The 20,301-nt window shown below is 44.5% G+C and overlaps 1 protein-coding gene across 1 annotated transcript in view; it reads right to left on the bottom strand.

Annotated features, from left to right (window-relative positions):
- GPC1 (glypican 1) overlaps positions 1 to 20,301 on the bottom strand; it is a 198,657-nt gene that overhangs the window by 87,020 nt on the left and 91,336 nt on the right. The window contains exon 2 of the mRNA XM_058843986.1: positions 12,013 to 12,171. Coding sequence (XP_058699969.1) covers positions 12,013 to 12,171 — 159 coding nt within the window. The remainder of the gene's footprint in view (positions 1 to 12,012; positions 12,172 to 20,301) is intronic.

The following is a 20,301-nucleotide window of genomic DNA, read 5'->3' as shown; positions in this document are numbered from 1 at the left end:
GAAGACTTTCTGTGCGTTAACTTTAAAAATGTAAAAAAGTACTTGCTGAAACGCTTATCACAGTCTAAAGGCAACAACAAAGAAAAGCCATTTTCTTCTTAGGTGACAGTTTGAGTCTGTATCAGTTCACCTGTGATGTTTGAAATACAATTTCAGTGGAAATGCACATTCATTATAACTGTTATTATAGCACTGGAAGCTCTCAACCACACTGTGCCAAACACCAAAGAAACATATAATAAAGAGATCACTCCCCTCTAAAGCTTTTCCTGCCTAACTGTGTCATTTTCTCTTTTAGACAACAACAAAAAAGGGGTAATCAAATAAAGAGGTCTTGGCTTAACTAATCATACTAGATGCAAATTTCTGATGAGCAGACTGGAAAGCTCCCAGTCTAATTATACACCTCACAACAAACCTACCTGGCACATCTTACACCAGCCTTCCATGCTGGGGATCTGCTTGGGGATGAAGTTTAGGAAAGAAGATCAACCAAACACGTTACCTGTGTGTGAGGCTGAGATTAAGGAAATGAGCTGGTGCTTTACAACAGGATCAGCTGCCCTTGCTCTGCTTTTTCTCCAGAAGCTGCTGGGCCCTGGCTCGCTGGAGGGCAGTGGTGGCAGGGAGGGAGCCAGGCTGGCACCTCCTGGTGCAGATGGGGCCTTACAGTGGATTATAAAGATTCCAGTCAAGGCTGCCTTATAACTGCAAAGCCAAACACCCCCATACTCAGAGATCTGAAAAAATTCAAGCTGCTGGTGAAACCTTAATTCAGCTCCCTGATGCACGTGCTTTATGATATGATCTTTAATTAGCCTATGAGGAAATTAATAATTATTTCTGAGTGTAGGATTTGGCTGCTGTACAGTAAATAATGCACCACACTACTCAACGAATGGTGATGATTCAGCAGACATGATCTCTCATGTGTCCTGCAAGAGGCAAGGGGAGGACAAAAAAAAAGTGTAGGATCACATCAGTGAAAAGTAAATACCAATAGTGTCTTTGTTGCAGAGAGGGAGGCACAAATTAAAACTGAAAAAAAAATAAATTAGAAATCTCATTTCTTGTATTTTGCCTTCTGGCTTTTTTGATATGGACATATCAAAATAATGTCAAAATCAATGTCCATATGAATAGGAAACATGAAAATATTTAGTGTTTCTTATCTGTTAATTAGTGTTTCATATGATCAAACAGAAGCTGAAGTGTGCACCAGTCCAGGGGTCTGGTGGTGACAGGTCAGGCAGCAGCAGGAAGGCAGATGCACCACTGGGATGGCTTCACCTGCAGTGAGCTCCACACCACGAAGGGAGGAGAGGAAAACTGGGCTGGCTTAGCTCAGCTGCGTCATCTCCAACCTGACTGAAAACTGCATGGCAGACACAAAAGGCAGAGGATGCCAAATCCTGCAGAAACAAGAACTGTTATGTTCCTTTCAAAGAGCTCCTCAAGCTGGACAAAACTCAGCTTTGAAACAGCTGTGTTTTTTCAGAGCTGCAGCAAATGCACAATGACATGTAAAATACCCATTTGTCATGGGTCCAGCCAACTGCACAGCTCTCTTGTTCACCTGCAGGTGTTAAGGAGGAGGATTGGTCCCTGCTCCAGCCAAAGCAGTCAGTACTAGAGGAGGAGGAACCCTGACTCTCTCACTATTACCTGGAAGCCAGAACTGGAGAGCAGACACAGACAAGTCCTTATTTACAGTGAACCAAGACAAACAGGATGCTCCACTTTGCCCTCAGATGTCACAAACAAAGCACAAAGCCAGCAAATTGAGGCTATACATTATTCTTGGCTATTTCCACCTAAGCCCTTGCCTTTCTTAATGACCCAGAGGGCAGGAGCAGAGCCACAGGCATGGATGGGTGCACCAGAAGAGAGCTGAAATCTTGCTCTCAGAAAAGTCAATTCCAGCCATTTCCTGCACAAGAAGTTTACTACATGCTGCCACACAATACTTTTATTGGCATTCATTACTCCTTGAGGACTAATTTATTCATTTTTAGCAGCATTAAAACAAGGTTGCATTTTACAAGGGAATGGCTCTACTGCTGGGGCTGTAGGAAGCTGCTCAATTATCTCCAGAACACTAAAAGCTGAATCCAGACTCAATACTCATCCTAAATTGTAACAAACATCATTTCCCCAAGCCTTGATTAACCCACAGGCTGATCCCCTGCTCACAGCTGTCTCAGGTTTTTGGAGGGAGGTTGGGAGTGCTGGGGTTTGTTTATTTTATCATTGCCACACAGCTTGGGAACCTGCAGAGCAGAGACAGTCACCACTGGCTACATTTCTTACTAAACACTACTGGAAATGAAAACCAAAAGACTGAATCCCCCCATACTCACAGTAAGGTTGCTCCTCTTTTTTGTATCTGGTATCTCCTTCGTTTGGAGCTTCCTTTTTGTTTAAGAATAGCTGGAGATGCACAATTTAGTATTCACATTTAACTAGATATTTATGGCATTCTAAAGTCAAATTAACAAGCTTGTTACCTCTCAACATGTAAAATTACTGTAAGATTCATTCCCAGTAACGCCTACACAAGAACACAGCAATTCCTTTCAACCGAAATACACACATCTATCTACACACACACACATACATATAAATATCTATAGATATATTCCTTTATATGACCCTCTGCCTTTATCAGCATCTCCAAGTCACTGAGTTTAAATGAATTCACAATCCTAACTGTACTGCTTTGAAAAATATGTGGCAGGTATAGTGAAGAATGTGAAAATGTACAGCATGGAGATGCAGCTAAGACAAAGGGAAACAAGAGCTCCAGCAGTATATGCAAAAACAAAGCTGGGTAATCAATAACAAGGCGCTTCAGAGAGAAAAAATGAATCCTTTTTATTTTCTCTACTAATGAACAGCCACACTGTTTCTCTCCTGGCCTCGGGGTGAAGAGTTTGCTGATGTTACCCCTTGGTCAGCAGGAATCACTGCTGAGCAATGTCAAACAACTTCCTGCAAAGGGTAGATCCTGCTGGGAAAGCAGTGGATTAGAAGGAGTATTACTAAAGACAAATCTTTAAAATCCCACAGTCTTCTTTTCCACATACTGTCCTAAAGATCCCAACCAAGCTGAAGTAAAACCCATTGTGTATCCTGCCTGGTTCACCACCTCAGAGCACCCAACGCTGCACTCACATTTTGTAATATCAGGCCTGATAGAACCTGGGTTTTCTGTTTCTATTTTTCTTTGCAGTGAAACAAATTCATCCCATTGGTGTCTTGGCCAAATCTACAGGTTTAATGAGAATGACTCAACACTAACTGGTTTCTTCAGAAGTAGCTGTGAACTGCTCGGTAAAATGAGATTTCTTTCCCTCTATCATAGTTAATTTCAGAAAATACAATAAACAGAATCAAGATACCCCAACATTGCCTGGACAGAAAGTGAAGCGCTGGAAAAAAACTCTGCACACATTACACCATTTTAACTGTGCCTTTAAATGCAAGAAGATGTGTTGGCCTGAAGGGAGAAAATAAAATAAGAATAGGAAGCGGGGGAGAGGTGAATAGCTTACATCCTTAAGCAGCTATAGAAAATACAAAGGTGAAATGTTCATCAGTGAAGGTATTCAGCTTCTTTTACCACAAGAAGGGATTATCTTTGAGTCTCCCTGTAGACAATCAATTCTCAGCCTGTTTTTCATAAGCAGATATCACCTTCAAGGTCTTATTGGCACTACTGGTACTCATATTACACTCTAAAAACCAGATCAACTCCTCTAACCACAACAGGCTACCTGACACCAAAAAAATCTCTTATACACTTGCCCCCATTTACACAAGCTGTTTGCAGACCTCCCTCATGATCTGGATCATTACTTCCACTTCAGAAGGGACCTTGCACAGAAAAACCACAAATAGCAGTGACCAGAGAGCATTTAGAGCCAGAGTCTATTCCCTCTTAGGCTGGAGTGCTGAGAACAGATATCTGGATAGGTGTTGGTTGATAAACCCCTGTAAGACAGGGAATGACATGATGTCTTTTGCTGTCTCACTAGAAAAGGATCAGTGTTTCATGAACTAGAGAGATCATGTGCTCTTGCACATCACTCAACACCCAGGGACTTGTGCTCTGTTCCCATCTCTAAACAAAACCCCAAAACCTATGGTATGACCTTGCAGTCATCTCTTCCATCCGTAATCCACTTCTCCAAACCAGATATTTGTTTGTTTGTTTTTGTTTTCAAACAAAGTCCTTGGACCATAGGTTGAGGCTCAGACAGGCAGGATGCCCTGCAGTGCATTACAGCACTTTTTGGCTTATGGATATGCTGCTTCAATGGCAATAATTAATAACATAGAATCAAAAGTTTGCTCCAAGCATTTCTGATGAGAGAGAACAAAGTACTTTTATCATCTCAAATGAGAACAGATACCTTGAAGTACTCAAAAGAACCCAAGCTCCTATGTCAGGACATGCCACATATTTCAGTAGCATATTTTCCAGCTCACTGTGTTTGCTGATCTCTAGGTGGGGACAGCATCTTGTTGCTGGAGCCCCCCATGCTCCCAAATATCCACAGCACCTGGCTTGGAACAGAGACGGGATTCTTGGCAAACATCAAGTTGGAGCAAAAATATCCCCTCAAGAGCTGATTCAGAGCACCTACACTTTGCAATAAAAGCAGCACAGAAATCCTGTTATTTTCCTCTTAGGAGAAGCACTGGGCATCGCAAAGATGAAGGGTGATAACTGCCTCATGTGAAGCCAGTAAACCAGCCAGAAAATAGCTGAGCATAAAGTGGTTCAAGACACAGGCTCTTCTGCAGAGAAACCTCAGCTGTTCATCTCCCATTCCCTGTCCTGACTTCCATCCAGCCACCTGGCAGTAAGGCTCTGCAGCCACTGAAGGCAACACCAGCATCTGTGATAAAAGTTGGGCTGTTGGCTGCTTACACTGTGAAATCAGAGGCTTTCAAAGACATTCATGAACTGTGTCCTGAATGTTAGAATAAACTCTGCCAACACTTTCTTCTGAGATTACTATCTGGGCATCACTAATTTCTTGCAAAATATGCCTGTGCTATCCCGTATCTTGGAAGAGCAGGTGCTTTCTTTTATGTCCCCAAGCAGATGCACATTTCACTGTTCTCTGAGCACTCAGAGGCAGCTTTTTTTGAGTGTGTGACAAAACATGGTGACAGCGGCTGAAACCGAGATGCCTGATGTACCTTTTCCACCTAACCTGACTTTTACAGGGATGAAGCAGCTCATCTCTTGGGGTGTGCAGGCCCTTGCATGAGGCACCCCAGTGCAGGGCTCTCATCACAGCCACTCCAGCGTTTTGCTCTCTTTTCTTTCAATAAAAGAGAACATCATGCCTATGCCATCTGTTAGGCAAAGTGCTGCACGTACATGGCAATATACCCTGCAGCACAGAACAGAGCCTTCCAGATTAAATGTGAAGAGAAGTGGCTGTAAGGAGAGAGAAAACTCCAGGTGCTGGAGCTGTTACAGGTGAGCCTAAGCATTTTGCTTCCCTGAGGCAGTGACCTGTCAGGATGAATCTTGTCAGCCCAGGAATGTGCCTCGGCAGACACCGCTCCCCATTCCAGGAACCCATAAATAGCCAACGAGATGCTCAGCACCACACATGAAAGCACCGTCTTTCTTCGGACCCTGACTGTGGGGGAGTGACAGCCTGGCTAGCATCAATCCTGTCTTGTGCTGGGCTTTTTTTAAGGTAGTTCCATGGGGGGAGCAAGATATGAACTGAGCATGGGTGTTTGCTGCCTTTCTCCTGTGGACACCTCCAAAGGAATCTCCTTATTTGTTTCTCTGTCCTGGATCCACCTGAGACTGCTTTTTTATTTCATCTTAAAGGTGGTGCTCTCTCTGTCTGTATTGTCCCCAAACCAACCCCAAGGGAAGTCCATGGGAGCCAGAGGAATCATATCTGATGGCCTCTAAATCCTTTTGGTAATGCATCCCAGAGGTAAAGCTGTAGGACAAATGGGCATCTTCTGATGATGCTGCCCAAGCACTGTGCAGAAAGAGGCACAAAACACTGGTGTTTTCAGTAGTGCAATTCTACCAAAACTATTGCCCCATGCCTGTCAGAAAAATGCAGTGCAGGTGATGAACACTCAGTGAGAGAGATTCATTCCCACGTTTCTTTTCCTCCTATTCCTTTGTCATGTCACTAGAAAACAAGATCAAACATCTTCCTGCCCTTAAGTCCCTCCTCTAACTCAGTCTCCCAGACTCTCCCAGCTTTTTGTTCAGGAGCTGAAATGTTAATTCATTCTTTTCCATTTGGAAAAAACGTCCATGCACAGGCACTATTTCATAGTAGATGTTCAGCTGGGGGACAGCAGGCAGCCAGTGCAAGATTGATGTTAAGAAAGACAAAGCTCAGGTGAGCTGTGGGAGCCATTCCATGTCCCCAGCACTTATCCAGAGCTGAGCCTGCTGTCCCCATGGGGTGCTGGGAGTCCTGCTGCTTCCCATCTGCCTGAGGATGGCCCAGAGGTCAGAGCTCTCCACTCTGCTGAGCCCATGGCCAAGGCCACCAATTGAGCTACACACCACAATTTCAGGGCAGAGCCCTTGGCCTGGGGAGTCACCACAAGAAAGAGTGCTCCCAGGCAATTAGGGGTTCTGGATCAAAAGCAATACATTTGAAGTCCTAACTGAAATTCCTGGCCTTGAGGAGCAGCCAGTGCTGCTGCCAGGGGCAGAGGGAGGCAGGCAGCTCACAGAGAGCAGCCCATGACTGCTGGAGCAACTCTGCTCCCTCCCACAAGTGCTCCCTTCCACAACCTCTGAAACAAAGGAATTTATTTCTAAACACAGCAGCATTTCCACATTTTAAGGCATAACCAGTCCCTTCTTCCCTGTTTCTACATAAACAGTACCTTTTAGACAGCACCTCACCAAACCATGCAATGCCTCCAGGAAACACCCACAGCCCAGAGCAGTGGCAGCAGGACATCACAAGTGTGGAGCAGTGCTTTTGGGACAACACATCTGGGGACACAGGCACTGCAGCCCTTGTGGCCCAGACAACCCTTGCTTGGGCCTTGTGTCAATCATCTTCTGCACAGAGAAGTCCTGCATCTCTCAGAATACATCTTTTGGTGCATGGGACACCTAATTCAGATACTTAAAAATTTTAGGTCATAAGGGCTTGGTTCATGTTCTCAACTAAGAAAATGCCAGCAAAATTCATATTCAGGTCTGGATTTTGTAGTCCAAGTTTAAAGCCATCAGGGTAGAACAGATTTCTGCCTGCTTGGCTTACTCCACAACCTCCTGATCAGCTTCTTTAAGCACTCACAGTATATATGAATGTAAATAAAAATATTTATATATGCCTCTCTCCTACAGTGCTTTTAGGGGCTGCAGCTCTAGATACTGAGGGTTATATAATTCAGTTCCTCTGACAAAGACACATTTGGTTGAACTTTAAACAAGGGACCTTTAGAAATCTGTAAAATTTTAACCATCAGTGTGTAACAGCTTCTAGGACGTTTCCCACCTTGTAACATTTCAAACAATGATTCATCTTCATAAGAAATATGTAACTGTCTGAAACTAACTCTCAAATAATGTTAATTACCTGCATGGTCTGTGTTTTTGCATATGCAGTTTTCAGCTACCAAGACTAGACATTATGAAAGCTTTTACATGACATCAGCTTTCCAATGACCAGCCAGTTATAAAACACCAAATTTTTAATCTGCATTTGATTGTCATAGCTTAAAAATCACAGATTTTATGAGAGCTACAAATCATTTTTAGACTGTGCAGTGTGGACTAAAAGCCAAGGTTTTTTGTTTTGGCTTGTTGATATTTCCTGAAAACATGAAACAATTCTGAAAGGACAGATTTCCTGGCTCACAGCTAAAGGTCAGCAGTCACACAGGGACTGCTTGCTAAGTGCACCAAAAGGAAAGATTGGCACAACATTGCAGTATTATTAAAAAGTGATTTAAGTGGGGAAAAAGGGAGAAAATGGAGAGAGACACAAGGATTAGACTCTCAACAATTGAGCTTTCACAAAGATTAAAAAAACAGCCTTGTTCCTTGCTGCTTGCAGCCCTTCACTGTCACTCCAAGCACCACTTGCTCTTGCTCCCTCTTTCCATCCCTCTGCTGCCATCCCCGATTGCACGGCCTTGGAAAGGGACCGCTCTGACCAGGCACCACAAATCCCTTCTAAAGCCTTTCCTGCACAGCCCAGAAGTTTTTCCAGGCTCACTGCAGCAACAGATTATGGAAGCACAAGTTTAATTTGTACTGAGAAGGACAGGAGTTCAGAATTCCCAGGACTTGGAGCAACACTGACATGCAAAAAGAGCTCATTTTCCACAGGAATCTTCCCCAGGCCTGAGCAATGTTTGTAACTCGCTGTCAGCACAACTGAAGAGCCAAAGTCCTGTTCTGCAGCTGTCAGAGGGGGCACAGCCAGCTCACATCTGTATCCTGAACTACTGCATGGACAAAGCTCCTCATCAGTGTGTTTAATTTTGTAAGAATAGATACTGAACCTTCCCCATTCATTGACAAGATACCAGTTTGAAAAGAGGAGCATTCTGCAATCAATGTTGGAAGCACTTTTAAAACAGTGTTTAGTACCACTCTTAACAAAGGCTGTACCCCAGCTCCCTTTAAGACCCCTGGTTTTTATTTTTATTATTCATGTTTTTCTTTCTAAGCATAGGCTATATACAATCTTTCAGGCAAATAAATGCCAACCAAAACCAACCTAGCAGCCTCTAGTAGGTCTCTGCTACAGGCTGGGCTCCCAGGTAACTACATTTCCCTCCCTTTCTGACCAAGAGCCCTGGGCCATCAGAATTAACAAGGAATTTGTGCCTCTAATCCTGCTAATGAAATACCTCTACTCTGACCACAACATCCTACCTAGCATTGAGTTATCAAAAGCATATGCTCCCATCACTCATGGTCTGCGCTTCTGGCTCTTTTTCTTTTTTTTACATTTAAACAAGTCGGTAGTAGAGCAAAATGCTACCTTTTCAGTTAAAAGGTTAACAGCAAGCCATGACCACATGTATAGCTTGCAACTGATGTCCCCAGATTCTGCTAACTATGGTAACATAAAGCAAAACAACAAATAGGTTGATAAGCAGCTAAGCAGTACTGTAGGCTGTTTAAATTTAGCCCTGGCAGATCCTGGAGGAAGGGCATCTCAGAAGCCACGTGTCCTCTGCTGCACAGAGACAGCACTCAGACCGTAGGATCCTATTCCACACATCCCACTTTTGAATATATGGCTACACCTATTGCATGTCATCTATATCTCACACATGTATTTACTCCAGAAGTACTCTGTATGAGATAAAGGACACTCAGCTCTTGGACATAAAATATTTGCCCCGAAAGCAGCCAAGGAGACTGATCCAACAGACTGTAATTCCTTGCAACAACACAAAGCTGCAGCTCAGAGCAGAGGCATGCTGACAATTCAGGGCTTTACAGACCACAACCTGCAAGGATGAATTATTCTCCAAAGCAAAATGTTGACCACAAGCACGGAGAACATTACTTCAGAGGCAGATTGCTGTAGCCTTGCTATTTTCTATCTGGAGCTTGGGGAATTTACAAGTAGAGACTATTGCTATGATCAGCAGTGAGATTACAGGCACAAGATTTGCTGTGATGAATCCAAAAATAAGACAGCTCCAGGCCTGAAGTTCAGTGTGCCACACCTGCTAGCAGAGAATATATGAATAATCTGATCTCCAGGCTACAGACACTTTGAGAAGGGGTTGGACATCCCTATCCAGTGGAGCCTCTCTACACCCTCCTAAGGCCAAATGAAATCACTAATGTGAAGACAAGCTGTGCATCCATAGCTCTGCAACCCCAAAAGCTGCTGCTGAGGAAGTCCAACAAATGCAGGCATCTGGTGACAGCAAAACTAGAACTCATCAATTTGACATAAAAAAGCTCCTTTATTGAACAGCTCCAAGCAGCACTACCTGCAAAAAGTCTTGTTAACTGTGAGATTAATAACATTTACTGGAAGTGAGGGCAGTTTCTGTGGCATTGTTTAAGGGGCTGAGGTGATCCCATTGCCCCATCACCAGAACTCCCTCATTTTGAAACCATTTATGCAGTAGCTAAAGGAATAATAATAATAATACTATTTAAAGGTAAAGTCGTGCTTGAAACTGAGACACAATATGATGATTTTTTTAAATAATGTCTTGCATAAATTATAAACTCTGTATTGATTGCAAGGGTAGTTAAGCAAACTAAAAGGGTATAATGGGAGAAGGAGACATCTTCCTGGCCTGTGGGCTCAGGTGAGGTTGTTCCCACTACAGAACACCAACAATCTGTGCATTATGGTCTGTTAAAGTAATACTTGACTTATTGAACACTTGCTTCGTTTGGTACTTAAAAGAAACTTGGGTATGCACCACAGATATCTTATCTTTGTAAAATACTGAGGAATAAAACCAAAATAAAATAAAATACAGGGGAATAAAAACAAATAGCTCTAAATTTCATCTCAACACAAGCATCCCCCTTCAATATGCTTGGTTTTGCTTACTATCACTCTTATTGATGTTATTATTACTATTAATCCACCAAAACATCACACTTAGACTAAACCAGTTCTTCACTAGAAAATTTCTGATTGTTAGCAGAATCCTCAAAGCTTCCATCAAATTTTGCACTCTCTTACATGACAGATGCAGAACTCTGCTCTTTTGAGTGTGTGTGGTGAAAATAAAGAGCAGATGTAGCACCCAGTGCTGTGACAGGGAGTGGAGAGAAGGTGCCAAGCACTAACCCCTGCAAAGGGCTGGATTTCAGAGGCTGGGGACTGTGCTCAGCAGCAGCTATGTCAGGTCCCATTCAGACATCAATCTGAGCAACCACCATTGTCAGGCTCTTTTAAAAATCCTGACTGTCACCTTTTAAGGTGGGTGAAAATCAATTAATTTTGAGCTTATAATGGAATGCCTTTGCTGTGGCCAACCTTGGCCACACACACAATGTCTTTTGTAGAGATGCACTGCCTTTTCTTCCTATTTAGTGTAAAAGCACTTCATCTTGGTTATAAGCCTGAAGGTCAGGCTTATTTCTTTAGATCTATTATTTACTACTTGAATTTCCAGTTCCACCTTTCTGGCTATTACAGCTTCCTTCCCCAACTCCTTTTCACAGTAACTCCATATGATGACTGTTGATAAAGTTAGGAGGGCCATGATTCTAAATGTCTGACCTTCTTCAAAATCTGATAATGGATACAGTTTCTGAATCATAGGTCATCTCAATTTTGTCAGTAAACCATTTATTTCCAGTGGCCTTCAGACCTCCAGGCTTACCATGCACTGCAAAATGGATTTTTCAGGGAACAATAAAAGTAAGAGAGCCATCCTTAGCCTCTGCTTAGCACGTTAGGAGGGATACTGGACTTTGGAGAGAATGTTTGTCCATAATATCTTATGTACCACAGTCTCTAAGAGCTTCTGTAACCTTTCCTGATGTTTGTATGAAGCTGACAGCTATAAGCATCCAATACGAAATAACCTCCTTTTCCTTTGCAATCTACATGGAAAGGGCAAGAAAAATCCATGTCTCCTTAACCTCTCCCCACCTACTGAGGGCTATCCAGTACCTTTACCATATCCTTCAACTTACAGTTCAAGGCACAGTGCCAGCTTTTACATCACTGCCTCAAATGCTACTCTACTGTGGTAGGGGCTGATTACAGCACGCCTGTGAAAGCTGTGTTGGTGCCAAGGCACACCAGCATCTGCCAGCCTCCTCCAGTGGCTGCTCTGAAATGGAGATCTCAAAATGCCTTGGTCTTACAGAAACACTGCCAGAAGTACAATTCCTACAACTCCAGCAGGTCAATGCTTCATGCAGACTGTTGAGCGAGATGCAGAGAAAAGCATGTCAAACATAAACTCCTGGCTCCAACAGTGCCTGGAAAACTGAGCAGTGACTGGATCCTGAGCAGAGGGAACCAGGCAGGTTTTACTTACTGTCAAAGCTTTTGTGCTGTGCTGTTAGGGTCGCCTGCACAGAGCGACCAGCCTCTTTCATCATGGCTTCAAATTCACTTCGGCTTTTGTTTGCAAAGTTCTCCTCCATCTCGCTGGTGCAGCAGGTGTAGCCTTGTGGGCAGATTCGCAGGTGCTCCCCTAAAATGACAGAAAATGCAGTTTAATGGCCAGCTCTGGAAAAGGGAGGATTTCACATCGGACAATCTCAGCTTAAAAATATCCAAGCTCCCTGGCAGCCTGGATCGCATCAGGTGTTTCTGTCAAATTTATCACCTAATTTGAGTTCTTCTGCTTTAATACAGTGCTTGGTGTCAATGCAGGCACAAATTTTCTCACTGTGACTGTGAGGGAAGGAAAAGCAAAGCAGAAAAAATTCATATATGGATCAAGGAGAAGGAAATAAAAATGTTTCTTTCTCAAAGTCTGTCCTAGAATCCATCTCTGCTTAGAATCCCAGAAGATATGGAAGTCTGATTAAATGACAGCTGTACTCATTAGACTTAATATGTACATTAGCACAGCTGTTTGAAAGTGCTTTGTCAAGAAAAAAAGAAACAACTCCAAAATGCTCCCCACCCTACCAAATTTATCCTGAGAAGGCATTTCCTTAACCAGAGAGGCATGGCTAGTGAGAAGTTTTCAAGAGACAGAGATGTGATGGATGTCAGTGGAATTTGGGTGGCTAATTTCTCCCCATATGTATTGAAATTTTCAGTGAAAAATTTATCTCCTGGAAAGAGACAAGACCGCCCCAAAAAAGGTTGCTATGACAATCACTGATTGAATATACTCCTTGCTATAAGGAAGAACAGGAAAGGTAAGAGGACTCAGCAGTCAAACTGAAAAATTCTCCAGTATGGAGCTTCTCCTGCCTTCTGCAATTTCTTTACTGTGGAGAAGCAAGTGCTTGCACAAGCAGAGTCAGCAACATTTTAAAAATAATTGCTCAAGTTCTTATGAGTCCTTACAAAGACATATCCACCTGCAAACACAGCCTATGTTTCTCCTTACCCAAGCAATAAGAATTAATTTGAATGAAATCAAATACTTATTTAAAGAAAATAAAATAAAATATCCCTCTTGTTCCAAGCATGTTCTGAGATAAACCAATTACCAAGCAGTTACCATGTTTAAGATAATTTGATTGAGATTGCCAATGATTTTGCTGGCTTTTTTACAGGACTGCTGTCTTAATGTCATTGCTGAGCCTAAACATCTTTAAAATTGTGTTTTATCTTATGTGTCTCAACAATAGCTTCAAATCCTGAACCTGCACAATCTCCATAGTTTCCCCTTAAAGTCCTTTATTATTTCCAGTGTAAAGCTCTTAGCAAACAGGTAGTAAAGGGTCTCTGGAACTGGGCATGTGTCCTGCCCTTGTTAAAGTTATCTCAGTAGCAGCCTAAGAGCGACTGGAGTGTCCTGTAGTTGATGTATTTTAGGCAGAAGCCATTCAGGATGAGTTTGCATTTCGCTGGTGCTTGGATTCCTGCTCACAGATGACCCTTGAGCAACCTCTGCAGGGTGTGGGGTGAGCCTGCCCTTGGAAAACAGGTTACTGTGGGCATCTGCACTGCCAGTCTTCCTGTCTACGTGATGGGAATTGCTGCTGAGCAGCTTCTGTAGGAGAGAAACTCCCCCCATCAGCCTTGTGCTGTGCTCCCAGCCGAGAGCAGTGTCAGGGTGCTGTGTCCTGGGGCTGCCTGTCCCCCATGGGAGCCGCTCTCTGTCCCTCGAGTGCCCAGCCACCACTGCCAAAGCAGCAGGAAAATCCAATATAAATATCACCTGGCTCCATGCTGCCACAGCAAATGCAAGCTCAGTTCCAGGGCTTGTCTGAGCCTCTCCTTCCCTCAGGAATTAGATTGTTCCGAGTCATTCCCTGGGCCCCTTTCTGTGGAGCAGCGTTTATCTGTACAGCGTCAGGGCTGCTGGCATGTGACAGACAGGCAGGAAAAGGGAACTGTATTTTTTTGACAAGACATGGCTTTGATTCCTGTCACGGCAAATTAAAAACTTTTTTTTTGTCCGGTCTTTTCCATCCCATTTCTGCTGCCACAGGATTTCTGGCAAGGACAGAAGTTTTGTGGACAGCAGTTTTACTGTGGGACGCATCCTTCCATGAGGCCCGTGATGCCCTCAGGACAAAGCGAGGCCTTTACAGGGCCTGGCCTCTCTGAAAAGCCAATCAACAAAGCAATGGATCCCAAGGGATCCCAGCTCTTTCCAAAAGTGCCTTTACCACATCAGCTGATGGTGAATTTTGCTGGTGAGGTCCTGGTTGTGCTCAGAGGCCTTGCACTCAACAACACGAGCACTCCCGCCATTTCCTCTGGGCGCCATTACCCGGCGGGGCTGGCAGGCTCAGGCAAAGCCTTCAACAGCCCTTTACAAATGCCCTGTTTTGGGAAACAGGAAAATTTGAGTCAAATTAGTGGGAACCCTGGAGATCTCCGATCTTCTGGCTGGGATTCAGGCAGGAGGTCTGCCTGAAACTGAGAGAGCAAGCAGGGATGTCCCCGCGAGGAGACACCAATGTGCTCACCAAAGCTGCCCTTGAGGCAGGTTCCCTGCACAGGCTTTAGAAACCAAGGGGGAAAGTGTGGGATTGCCCCCAGGAGGAGAGGAGGGGAGGAAGAGCCGGGTGCCTGAGCTCCCTGACAGCGGGGAGAGGTGTGTTCATTAAAATGGGACATGTCCAGACAAACGCTCCACGCTCCCAGCCCGGGCGAGGCACGGCGTGTTTGGGCAGGATGGATCCAGCCCTGCTGTGATAGCGCAGCCTCCAGGGAAGGGGACAGGGGAAAAACAGGCAGAAAGCAGGGGGAAAGTCACACCCATAGCGCAAATTGGTTAATTTTCCACTACTTTGTGAATTGAATATAGATTTTTTTCCATTCTTGAACTCAGAGCAGTTTCAATCCCTTTTGAAGTAGCATTTATCTTAGCTTTCTGCAGGTGTTTGTAAGGTACTCAGCAGGTGTTTGTGTGGTGCTCAGCACCACCACACTCTATCTCAGTGGGAATCAAAATTTTCATCATTTATCTCTGTAACTCACTCAGCACACACAGAACAGTCTTACAGCACTGTGAACATACTTGGCTTTCTTTGCTTTTTAACCTGACCCACCCTGGAAACATTCACTATTATTATTTAACCTTTTTCTATTGATTCCAAAATAAATGTGCTCCAGACCATATTTTGATTCTCCTTTTATTTCAAAGTTCCTTTGTTTGCCAACTTGCCTTTGTCCTATTGCTGAAGCTTGCACTATAAATATATCTGGGTTCACTTGGCAGGAGACATCTGCAGATACCTATGGAGAGCCAGAGGTGTTTTACAAGGAGTAAATCTCCACAATCCAGGGTGTGTCCTCTCCCCACAAGTTCTCCCTGTGTACAGCTGACCTGCTGCTCACCATTTGCTGGACAGCACATGCTCCCTCCCAGCCCTGAAGAGCTTTGCAGAAAGTAGAGAGGCACAGCAGAAGCCAAACTGGCAGTAAAGGAAGGGCTACTCAAATCTCCTTGAAGATGACAGATACGCTTCCAGTGACCAAGGCCAGCTCTGGGTCACGCCCAAAGAAGATTGCACTGTCCCAAGTAAACCCAGCCATCTCTCCTTAGCCCCAGACTTCCACCCCACCCCTGAGCTTGTGTGGCAGTGGAGAACAGAGGTGCCCTGGCTGCACTCAGTGTCTCAGCTCACACCAGCTGTGTGCTGCCCTAAGAACCCTGGATTTAAGACACATTTGTAAGTAAGAGAAGATGCACTTTGAGATGCTCTGAACAAAAAGCAACTTCCCCAAGCCTTTCATGGTCACAATGTGAGGTTCAATCTGTGTCTCTCTGGAAGAGCCAGCTCTCCTACAAAAGCTGCTGAAGCTGGGGTGGGATGTAACCCAGCGACTGCACTTTGGAAATGGAATCAGGGTAGAGCAGGCATGAAAACAGCATCAAGCAAGTATCTCATTTATGATTAACTGCCCTGGAACGGAAAGGAATAGGCAGGAGGCTGATGACAAGAGAAAATCCCACTGCATAGCTACAGGCTTGGATTGTCCTTGAAACACCCTCTCAAGCTACCAAAACATTTTGGCTATCAAATTCATTACTGTACTTCAGAGTGCTGAATATTAAATCACTTGACCACTTTCCACTCAGGGATGGAGTCAGATCCAGGGTCCCTGCAGGGGAATAGCCCTGCCCACAGCCACCACTACCAGGGGCTGAGACAGGGCTCAGCTTTGACAGGGCTCAGCTCCCTGCTTCTTCTGCTGTGTGCTCCAGCCTCGCTGCCCTGCCCACACGGGCTCCCTGGGCTGTGTGCTGTAACACACAGGAGCTCAGCTAGCTGTGCCCAGGAAAGCTCTCCAGCTGTTCACTGCTCCTGCCTTCCACCCCACCAGGAAGCTCTGGAAACAAGACAGAAGAGCAGCCCCAGGGGTGAAAAATGCAATACTGAGAGAAGAGTCCTTGGCTCCTTTAACCATGTAAATAGTGCTATTTCTATCCCTCTCACAGGATGTTGGAGATTGAATTAATTACAATGTTTGCAGAAGGTTTGGGGTTATGTAGCTGTGTCAGAGTATCTAAATGCAAATTATTACAAAATCATTCCTCCCAGAGGTTAATTTATTTCAGGCTGTGATAAATCCATCATAATTCTTCCCTCATATTTGTAACCCTCCTCCCACTCACTCTCCCAACTGTTCCAACAGCTCATTTCAAGCTCCTAGCCTCAGTCCAGCCCCCCATGCCAGGAATAACTCCAGCCCAAGCTCCTTCTTGGAGGGTTTCTGGGTGGACATGTCACAAGCAATCAGGCTTGCTGAAGTGCAAGGCATGCCAAGCAAGGCAGGGATGCCAGGACACAGCAGGTGTCAGATGCCAGACACCTGGCCAGGTGCAGCCAGAGAGCCTGAGAGCACCTGGCAGCTGAGGAGCTCCAGTCCTCTCCTGCTGTCCCTGGTAGGCACTGCTGTTCTCTTGGCCTCTCCCTCTTCACACCTAAATCACATCCAGGCTAATGAGCATCACAGCCAAGAACTGAGGGCAAAACAGTGTAATTTGGAATATGGGTTTTCTTTTTTTTTTTTTTTTTAAATGTCAGAGTGTCTACAGCTGTTGCAAGATGAGCCTGGAGATGGTACAGATGTTAAAAATACCTTGCAAAGAGGTAGTGCAATGAAAGTAAATCCCTTTCCTTATGCCTCCCAGCTTTTCCTGCTTCAGGTGTTCCTGTCCCCATTTATCTTCAAATATATATCTTTACAGAGAACATGATATGGCACATGCTAATAAGTAGCTGACAGCACAGCCAGCACTAGTACCATGATGCTACCTTGAATCCCAGTCTTGCCACAGATAACTTCTAAGGGGAAACAGGGGTACCCAAAAAACATTTGGACTAGGAGACAGTCCTAGCTGACCAGCCTAGGAAGAGCTCTTTATGCTCTTTTTGCTGAGAACCATCCGCTGGCAAGCTCTGCCAAACACCCTCACCGCATAACACCGGTATAAGGTGTATAGCTTGTCTCCTGTAGCAGCTGCTACCATCAAACTGAACCAGAGACCAAACTGCTCTATTAAACAGAGTAAAAATCAGGTATTTTCCCATATTGCAAAGGCAGATGTTAGCTGTGCAGTCTATTTCTTTGATTTGCAGTCAGCTGCTGGCAAAATACAATATCTTCTATTTTCTGATTATGTATTAAGAGTACCATCATTTTGGCTTCAGTTTTCACATAATGTCAGGGGAGTCACAGCAGGCCTGAATATCAAGTATTGTACAGCAAATACTGTGATCAAAATGCACTGAACCATGTTCTCCCTGGTCTCAGTGGTACTGCAGGCTGAGGACAGGTTAGGTGGGGCAGGGCTGCAGGCTGGCCCAGAAAGTGGGGGCAGAATAGGGTCATGAGGAAGAGTTGTGCTCAAATGAAGTCCTTATTTTTCTGCACTTCCTAGGAAGATGCTCTCTCAGGATGAGAAGCAGAGGTGTCACAGTGCAGCTGGAAACCAGCCCTGCCATGGATTCAGGGACATCTCGGATGAGCTAATGCAGCAAGGTGAAGAGGAGAGCCACAGGGAAGCTGTCTGCTTCACCACCACACTGCAGGAACCACTCATGGACCTCAGTTCCTGCTAGGTGGCAATACCAAGGCTAATCTCAGCCAGCCCAAGGCCACCACAGAGCAGTGTCACAGCTGACACATGAGCAGGAGGGCACAAGAGGCTCTCTCACCGCTGTGTCCACGCCGGTGACCCCATGCACATCCCTGCTGCCTCCTTGCCTCAGTAGGGAGACAGGGGTTTGTCTCTGGCACAATCAATCCTATCTCTTTGCTGCTGCTGGGTGAGTAGCTGGCTGTCTCAGGGGACTGATAACAAGGGCATGAAGTCTTTTCAAGCTCCACACCACAGTCCTGGATTTGTCCCATGTCAGCAGGTTTTGTAATGTCTTGCCATCTGAAGGCTGATCAAATAGCTTGTGCTATCTGAGATGAACTAATGTCTTCATTCCAGATAAAGAAACCAAGCACTATGTTCCACATCAGTGATAAAAACAGCAAAGTGGAAAAAAACAGCTAGAGAATATGCTTATTCTGATAAAGGAATGCACATGTGTAAGATGGGACAATAACAAAACATTAAAACACTTGTTCCCACAGCTCATCATTCAGACCAGGATTAGACCAACAGGAGTGAACAACCAAGAGCAGATAATCCACAAGATTTGTTCTTTCCGCTCTTATCTTTCTACTCCTACTAGGATTTAATAAACTATCAAAATACTGTTAACCAAATAAGACAACTTAATCTGGCTTCTGCATAGAGTTGGCTCCCTACCAGGTTAGTGCTGTTCTGTAATTGCATTACAGTGAAAACCTGACACAGTGAATAAATACAGGTACTTCTGAGAAATGTCACAACTAGTGCCTTGAGCAGAAACCCACTGATGGGTGGGAGGACTTTGGGACTGCCCCATTAGTACTGACACAGGCTGCTCAAACCAGGAGCCTGGCAGGAGCATGTGGAGGAGGCTGAACAGCAATTTCCTCTGTATTTGCTCTGCTCCTGTGTCAAAATACTTCAGGCTCTGAGGCTGTCAGCTCAGTGTCAAGCTCACACACACTGGAAGTGAGGTATCAATTTGTTTAATCCTAGACCTTGATGTCAGAGGAATTTATAAGGCAGGCAAACATGGGCAAAAAAAGTTAATTAACAGAGGAGAAAGAGCCACCTCCATGTCCTGGAAAAATACTAAGTACAGATTAGATAAGAGTGCCTTCAGAAACGACAGTCTGCAAATCCTAATGTCATCTGTGTATGTTACAGTGGCAAACTGCCCAGAGGAAGGGAACAGAGAAAATGTCACAAGTTCTGACAACAGACTTGATTCGTAGTGAAAAGCTCTGCATGAAAGCACTTCACCCACGCATTGCTCCTTTGGGTTTTGGGAGTGTCTTTCTGAATGAAACAGAATACCCCTTCCCATCACTGCTCCCCCAGTTTCTCTCAGGACCTGTCTTTAGCTACATGGGCCTGATTCTGCCTCTGAGCTGTGCACACACAGCAGGAATTGGCACAGGGTGAGACGATCCAAGCCTGTATTTAAGGACAGAGTAGGAAATACTCTTTATAATTTGCAGCAGAAAATATCTTTTTTAGCGGTTGAGAGAGGAATGAAAGAACAAGGGCCAAATCCACATGTACTACAAGCAGTGCAAGACCTCCAGCTAGCAGAACTGACTGAACACACTGAATGCAACACTCCCCAGATCCTCTTCTGGGCACTGGACACACGGTGGAGGTGCTTCTGAGCAGGACTGCTGCAGGAGATGATCCATTATGAAGAGCTTCAACTGGGAGTTAGGACATGGTCTACAGTTAACACTCTCCAAGTAAATCAATCCTGAAAGAAGCCTTCAGTTCAAACTAGAGCAGTTGCAAGAATCATGGAGAAACACACAGGGAGTGCAGTGTTACACTCTTTCCTCTCTCCCTCCCTGAAAAACAGAAAACTTTTAAAATTAATCTTAGACAAGGGAAGAATTATCTTGTCTCTTCACATAACACTTGTGGGGACGTATTGAAGTTGTGTGTTGCAATCCATCACTATCAACCTCTTTCAGAGTTGTCCTGAGCACATCAGCTTCTCACCAGATGTTTGGTTCTGTTTTTTCTTCTTGGAACAAAGAGTCTTTTTATCCTCAGATTGCTGCAATCTAAAATAAGATCAAACTGGAAACCTATCACTCTTAT

The sequence above is a fragment of the Poecile atricapillus genome, chromosome 8 (assembly GCF_030490865.1).
Source record: "Poecile atricapillus isolate bPoeAtr1 chromosome 8, bPoeAtr1.hap1, whole genome shotgun sequence".
NCBI lineage: Eukaryota > Metazoa > Chordata > Aves > Passeriformes > Paridae > Poecile > Poecile atricapillus.
The sequence above is the reverse complement of the archived record's forward strand: the minus strand, read 5'-3'. Positions and strand labels throughout refer to the sequence as shown.